At 34.8% G+C, this 8070-nt stretch overlaps 1 protein-coding gene across 1 annotated transcript; it reads left to right on the plus strand.

Moving 5' to 3' along the window:
- Nucleotides 1-2297: 2297 nt before the first annotated feature.
- Nucleotides 2298-8068, plus strand: LOC132181945 (protein FAR-RED ELONGATED HYPOCOTYL 3-like; the record flags this gene model as incomplete). Its single annotated transcript, XM_059595167.1, has 4 exons — nucleotides 2298-2471; nucleotides 5546-6013; nucleotides 6112-6253; nucleotides 7024-8068. A coding segment is annotated over exon 4 (1002 nt), but the record flags the coding sequence as incomplete, so codon positions are not given.
- Between the last annotated feature and the right edge of the window lie 2 nt (nucleotides 8069-8070).

Genomic DNA, 8070 nt, shown 5'->3' on the forward strand with positions numbered 1-8070 from the left:
TGCTATTTTTTATTTTGTTTCTGGTTGTTTTATTTCCTTTCCTTTATGTCTGTCTTTTGCCGTGTATTGTGGTGTGTTGTTTTTGTTGCCTTACCTGTTTTCCACACTTTGTGGGTGATGCTCTTGGGAGATTCACTCAAACTCCTCCCTTTGTTTGTTTTGTGTGCGATGCCGATCTCCTCCGCGCCCGCTCTGTCGCCCACCTTCCGCGTCAATTTCTGGCCAGCACGCGATCGGTTTCCTTCTGGCTGTTGTTTCCCGCTTAGTGTGATTCTCTAGTTTTTTCCCTATTCTGTTGGTTTCCATTTGTTTGTTTGTCCAATTTTTTCTATTCTATTTGTATTTTTGTTTTAGTCCCTTTATTTTCCTGTACGCTTTTGTTTCCTTTTTTTGCTTGTAATAAGGCTCTTTCCCCTCTCGATCTGCATGCGTGATGCCCTCTAGGTTATCTGCTATGGTCTAGACTTTTTGGGTTGTGGATGTGAATGTTATTTTGGCTTTCGGGTCGAGGAGGAAGAGTTTCGATTGGAGGTTTGTCTACCCTCAGTTCCGAGGAATAAGCACTACTTATGCATTAGTTTAAATCTGCTTGTCACAGATCTGTTTTTTAATATGTAGCTTAGTCATGGGTTAGTGAATTGGTTTTGGGTCTGGAATGTAATACGTCATCTGTGACGCTTGTAACCTCGTAGCTTTGGTTATGATTGCTTGTAAGAGTTTTATGCTTATGATAATTTCTATGAATGAGACTAATATGGATTCCCTTTCAAAAAACATTAAACTTAGGAAGAGATACAATAATGAATAGAGTATAAAAAGACCTTAGTCGTTCCAAAGAAACAAATATAGAATAGCTTTCAAAGATTGAAATTTTATTGATATTATAAATTGAATTGAAATTTAACAAATACTAGATGCCTTTATGAATATTAGGTTCAGAGTGCTTTTCAAGCAAAAAACTTGGAGAAAAAGAAAGGAAAAATACAAAAATAACCCTACACTTCCATACATGGCAAAATACTTGAAGACAAACTAAAAAGATACTATTTCAAAAATAATAATGCTCGATTCTTGATATTATTGAGTAGATCTTCTTTGTCATGATATGTCGATGTCATTAATTCGGTATCTGACAACTTAGTTACTGATTCTCTTGTATCCAAATATAACTATGCGATTGAAGTTCTCACATATGGATATGTGCAAATACAGTCTTACATGGGGTCATGCCCCCCCCCCCCAAGATTTATTCTTTAGAATTCTATTTAAATTTGAGATTCTTCGGTTTTAAATTTTACATTTTTACGGTTAATTTCTTTTTTAACTTTTTGTCTTTTCCGATATTCTCTAACAAATCGTAAACCAAGAAATGGTTTGTCATTTTTCTTCACTATTCAACGCATTATATATATATATATATATATATATATATATATATATCATCAAAATTATTTCCGTCTCTATTAAAATTAAATTTGGCCCTTCATTATAGCTTTGGCCCCTCCCATTAAAAAATTTATAAATCCATCCCCGGAAATGTGACACTAATTTTTGGTCGACGAACCTTTCAACTTTTTGATGCTACTTTTTGTTTGTTTTTTTTTATTGGATATTGTTATGGTTAATAAGAAAAGTTAGATTACGTAATAATTTTGTTATGGTTATTTTTTAATATTACTTTTTAAATTTGAATGCGACCATTTGATGTTATAAGGTGGTTCTACTTTATATTTATAGTTTTATTTTAAGTCACACTCTTGCAAGTCTTTGTCTCCACATAAACAATGCTTGTGAATGCATTAATAATTGAAATATTCATTCAAATTTTTCTTATTCATTCATGGGAATTCTATCAAATTCTTAATCACCCTCAATTATAAAATTTGTATAAAAAAAAAAAAAAAATTCAAAATTTCAGACATAATGGATTATTAAAATTCGGAAACCAATAGTCAAGTACATTATTTTTCCCTAAATAGCAAGAGAACATGTTATTTAAGGTCAACTTGGGTGTTCATTGGAGGTAACTACTGCCCAATTAACAAGAGCAATTAGTGACTCAATCCCCGCCACGCGTCGCACGCGCTTTCCTATCAGTTGTTAAAACTCAGGAATGGGGCCTACAAATTGCCAACGTTCCGAAATTGCGTACATACGACATACGGAAAGGAGAAGTGAGAGAGGTGGCACGCGCGACGCGTGTGGGAGGAGAGCACGAGGAGAGCGAGTGGGGGATGCGAGGTGTTTTTTCATAAATTATTAAGTATTTGTTTGGTGCGCGGTGAGTGACAGCCAGATACACCCGTGAAAGCAAACCCGTCCCCCGTAAAGGAAGTGGCTACTCGCTCTGCGTGCGTGACCCAAACCCTAAAACATTTCCCCATTTCAATTGAAACGCTCTCCCCACACGCGCAAACCACCCCCACTCGCCCTGTTTCTCAGCTTTTCTTCTCAGATGCTCTACACTTAAGGTGTCTCTCTCTGTCTCTCCCTCTCTCTACCTCTCTCTCTCTCTCTCTGAAATTCAAACTTTTCTTAATCTTTCGTGTTACTGCAATTCGTTAAATTTTGGTGATTTTTTTTTGATATGTTTGATCTGATATAATATTGTTATCTGTGAAACTGAGAGAGAGGAGTGAAAGCACCAAGGGAGCTGTTGAGCTGAGTTAGGGCCTGGGCATATAATATAACCATATAAGTGCCTGTTTGCTGATTTTAGGGCTTTGTGTTTCTAAAATTTGGTAGACTAGAAAATGTGTGAGTAAAATTCTCTTCCCAATTCATCTGCTTTGTTAGGTAGAAGGGGAGCTGGAAATGTTAATTGGGTAGTTATTTCCTTGTTGATTTAATCCAAGTCTATTAAGGCTATTCAGAATTTCCATTAGTATCATGAATACAAGATGGTGCTTAGTTAATTGTAACACTTCAGTCCAACGTTGAGATGATTATTAGCCCAGATAGAGGGAGTGGATTATAAAAGAGCTTACGGGTGTTTAAGTCTCACATTGGTTTCTTATTAGGTGAGACCGTCCTTTATAAGCAATTATAGGGAACTCCAATTGTAATTTGACCAGTCATTTTGCCGGATGTGGCTAATGCTTTTCCCGGATTGTTAAGAGTACTTTTAACCTAGTTTTGTAGAATGAGCCGGTGTGGATGGTTATTATATTAGTATGGTTCCATTCAGTTTGGTTTTCTGATACGATGTTTCAGGATATGCTACCTATAGCTACACATATAGGTATTCATATGTGATTCTCAGCTTGACAACAAAATATTTGATACTAAGCCAAATATTCTTCCTCTACGATCCTATTACCTATTAAATAAGAAATTAGATGTAGAATTCTTTGATAAAAGTGAAATTTCTGTATTATATTAGTTTGGCAATCTTTAAGATCATGTAATTTGGAAAAAAGAAAATGAATATGGGAGTGAAAGGGAAGATATGGATGTTCAGTTTTAATAAATCAATCATCTTTCAGATACTTAATATCTAAATCAGTGCACTAATACCGTGAAACAGCATCATAGACCATGTGTTGAACTTATTTATCATCTTTCAATGGGCAATGTCAAGTTGTAAGAGAATTTTTGAAGTTCTAGGGAGTTTTTTTGCCAAATATAAAAAAATTGCAGTGTCTGAGTGGTGATCAGAGAGTTAAATTCTTGTTAATATTTTGAAGCCTAGTTTATTGGCCTTTTTTTTTTTTTTTTTTTTTTCAAATTGAGAAGTGAATTAAAAAGATCACGGTTATGTACTGGTAGAGAAAAATTGCCCCCACATTGGTTAACGGACACCTTTAAATACATTTGCCCAGTGCTTTGTTCTCTTCTTTAATTGCTATTGAAAATCTATGATTAGAATCTGGCATTTAATTTCAAGGTTTAGAGCCTTATCTCAAAAAAAACATTAGAGTACTCTTTTTGGATTTTACAAGTTACAAATTTTCGTTTGAATCCTGATTTCAATTGATGTCATGTAGCTGGAATTCTATTTACAATTTGAATATAACAGTTTTTTTTTTTTTTTCCTTAAAAAAAGAGTTAAATAAAGTGTGGTAATAAAACTTTTTGTTACTTATCAAAAAAAAAAATAAATAAATAAATAAAGTGTGGTAGCAATTAAATGGTGCACTGTAGATTTGTCTTTGTTTCTTACCATTGTTTTTTGGGAGGGGGGAATTACAGCAGTGTCAAAATAGGGGATCTTTGTGATGTCATGTTCGTAAGCTATTCTGATTAGGAAGAATATTGAAATGATTTATCTTCAAATTTAAAGAGCATATGACAATCAGGGCTAATAGTAGGTAAAAAATCAGAAAATTTACAATGTTTTTTTTAAACTTATATTTGTTATGATATAGCTTTTAGGTTGTTCCTCCAAATTGGATGCCATCACTTGATCTTATGCAAGCAAATTTTTTGCTTTTTCTATCAATAATAATTTCAGCTAATATGAAACTTATAGAAATAATTTTGTGTCTATTATATGCCTGCTAACTGTTCAGGAGTTGTGTGAATATAAATGTGTTGATGTAGCACTGATATGCTGTCTGAGAAACCAAGATGAGGAGGCTGGTAGACCATGTAAATTAAAAGCTGGATTTTCTGAAATGGTCTACACAATAACTCCATGAGGCTATTTGTAATTCAAGTAGTGATAATATTCATATTTTGAAACATTCTACATGGGTGATATTCCGTAAGTTCCTGGATTGTCTTGACTTCCTTAAATATCCCTCTAGTTCTCTCAAGTGGACCACCGAATTTCAATAATGTGTGTGTGTGTGCGCGCCTTTCTTTTTGCAAAAGGCAGGGTAATGAAGACCCATGCTTCTTTAAGAAACGAATCATCCCTTTCTACTTTACTATTTTGCAGCCAATTGTTGAGGAAACCCTTAAACCTTAGAGTCCTGGAGGATTCTCTTTCCAGGGCACATAGGTTCAGGTTGTTGTTTGGGCGTGGAGAATATGGGTACATCTTATATTTTCATTTATTTTTTCTTCTCTTTGTGCATGCGTCACATCCCGAAGACATGCAAGTGTGAACTCTCTCTCTTTATCCATTTATACAAGCAACACCATCTTTGTAACTAATTTCATCAATCATTTATTCTGAAATAATGCCATATAAACATTTGACATTATGATGGCTAATTACCATCATTAGTTAGGAAACTTTGGTGCGATGGTTTATCTGTATAGGTAGCATTTTCTTGTTATTCTCAACATCCATAAAGCGTACAAAGATTAGAATTGAGATATGTCTATGGCTGATTTTGGATGATTATATAGGCTTTGCAACTTTATATTGTTATTGGTCAGTGGATAACATGAGGACCAGTATCTAAAATGAGTGCTAAATTTTAGTGGATTAGACATGTAACAACTACCAAAGTTTGAAACACCGAGTAAAGATGATGGATATAACAAAAGTCATTACTTACGGAAAAATTAACTACCAAATTTTGCTGTGCCTAGAAATTGATTAGCAGATAATGCAGTTTAAAGTCATATTGATTTCAACTTGTTAAAATTTTAGGTCAAGTACACATTGATTTCAGTGCGAGTTTGGTACAAGCAGAGTAGTATTCATGCAAAGACCTTTACCTTTGTCTCCAAAATTGCTCATGCTCTTAAGGTGCAAAGAATAGAGCTCTATGGAGAATCATAGAAAAAGAGAGAATTAGACACCAAAAGATGTCGGATGGAGTTTGCTGTTCAATTCTTACTGTTGACAGGAGAAGAAAAAAGTAAGAAGGCCAATTTTTAAAAAGAACTTCATCTTTAATAAAATCGTTTTAATTGTAAAAAGAGACTGGTAACTGTGTAAACCATATTGTCAACATTGCAGAAATGAAAGCAAAATTGTGTGCAGAAGAAGTTTTGTGCCATTTTAAAGGCAGTTATTTGAAGGTCATACAACCCACCTTGAGAATGCCAATGTGGATGTTAAGACTGAAAAGGGCTTTTCTTTTCTGGTTGTGACAACAAATTCAAAGGCATCAAAGTTATTTCTAGAAAAGATTTGTCTATAAGCTAAATCGTGTTCTATTGGAGATAAACTCATTGTTCTCCTAATTTAGTTTAAATAATTTCCTGCTGCAGAAAGGAGACGTGTACACCTTGACAGCGATATCAAAGTTCTGCTAAGCAAACAAACCTTGAGGTATGGACAAAGTTTTGAAGCACAGAGCAGGTCTCAGAATGTGAAAAGGAGCAAGACGGGGCAACCCGTGCAATATTCAAGGTTTTAGAGTGTTAGAAGGGCCCTCAAAAGTTTTCTATATATTTTTTCTGTAATGATTCCCCTTCACATGTATATCTTCAGTCTGCATTATCATGAACCGAAAAAATAAAATGAGGAAAATAAGAAGAATATTATTTCATATGAAGAATAGAGTCTTATATCTGGGCCGGAAAACCTATGCAAAAGAATAGTTGTTTGTTATTTTATTTAGAATCAATGGTTGCAATTTTTCCTTTCTTCCAGTTTTGAGTTATTTTAAATAACTTAAAAAACAATTTATATCCATGATTAGCTGCTTGTCTATTGGCAGTTGGCTCAGAAAGAATTCTAGGCCTGTTACGAGAAAGTCTTGAGTGAACAAGCCTCGTAGAGGAAAACTTTGAATCATGGTCCTGAATCTGCAATCACCTTGTGTATGCGACTATTATTACTAAAGACTTAAAAAGTCGGATAATATCAATGCATATTGTTTATCACAGCTCAGTTTGAAGTTATAGGCCCCTGGTGCTCTTAAGAGAAGTTAACTTCTGTTATTGTTGTTGAAATAATGTGTTAAGAGTGTGATACACTTTGCCAGAACATACCAGGTACTTTTGGTTTTGAAGCCTATCGTACTTTAAATAACATGGGTTTGAAATTATACATGAATCAAGAAGAGTAGATATTTTACTTGAGTGTATGTTGTTATAATTATAATCATTGCTAATTGTGATTTTAGGTTGTAGTTTTAAAGTGGATTGACACAAACATGTTGTCTTTTCCCTTTCCAGGTATGCTTGGATAATTGTTTTCCAGACGTGATTTATTCTCATCATGGATATAGATCTAAGGCTACCTTCTGGAGAGCATGATAAGGAAGATGAAGAACCAAATACAATTGATAACATCTTGGATGTTGATGAGAAACTGCATAATGGAGATATTGAGGGTGAAAATATGGTTGATGTTGGAGTTGAGGTACGCGTTGAAGATGGTGGGGATTTGAATTCTCCCCTGGTGGACATGGTAGTGTTTAAAGAGGATACGAATCTTGAGCCACTTTCTGGTATGGAATTTGAATCTCACGGAGAAGCATATTCATTTTATCAAGAATATGCTCGGTCTATGGGATTCAACACTGCAATACAAAATAGCCGCCGTTCGAAGACTTCTAGGGAATTTATTGATGCCAAGTTTGCTTGTTCTCGATATGGGACCAAGCGAGAGTATGACAAATCCTTCAATCGACCACGTGCCAGACAGAACAAGCAAGATTGCGAAAATGCAACTGGTCGACGATCTTGTGCAAAGACAGACTGCAAAGCAAGCATGCATGTAAAGAGAAGGCCGGATGGAAAATGGGTTATACATAGTTTTGTGAAGGAGCATAATCATGAGCTATTACCAGCTCAGGCTGTAAGTGAACAAACAAGAAAGATGTATGCTGCAATGGCTAGACAATTTGCTGAATACAAAAATGTGGTTGGTCTCAAGAATGACCCCAAAAACCCTTTTGATAAAGGTCGGAATTTGGCATTAGAGGCAGGAGATGCTAAGATTTTGCTTGAGTTTTTTACGCAGATGCAAAATATGAATTCTAACTTCTTTTATGCAATAGATCTGGGAGAAGATCAACGGCTGAAAAATTTGTTCTGGGTTGATGCCAAAAGTAGGCATGACTATAACACTTTCAGTGATGTAGTGTCATTGGATACTACTTATGTTAGAAACAAATATAAGATGCCTCTTGCTCTATTTGTTGGAGTGAATCAACACTATCAGTTCATTTTGCTTGGATGTGCTTTGATATCAGATGAAAGCACAACAACATTTTCTTG

Source organism: Corylus avellana, chromosome ca5 (assembly GCF_901000735.1).
Source record: "Corylus avellana chromosome ca5, CavTom2PMs-1.0".
Lineage (NCBI taxonomy): Eukaryota > Viridiplantae > Streptophyta > Magnoliopsida > Fagales > Betulaceae > Corylus > Corylus avellana.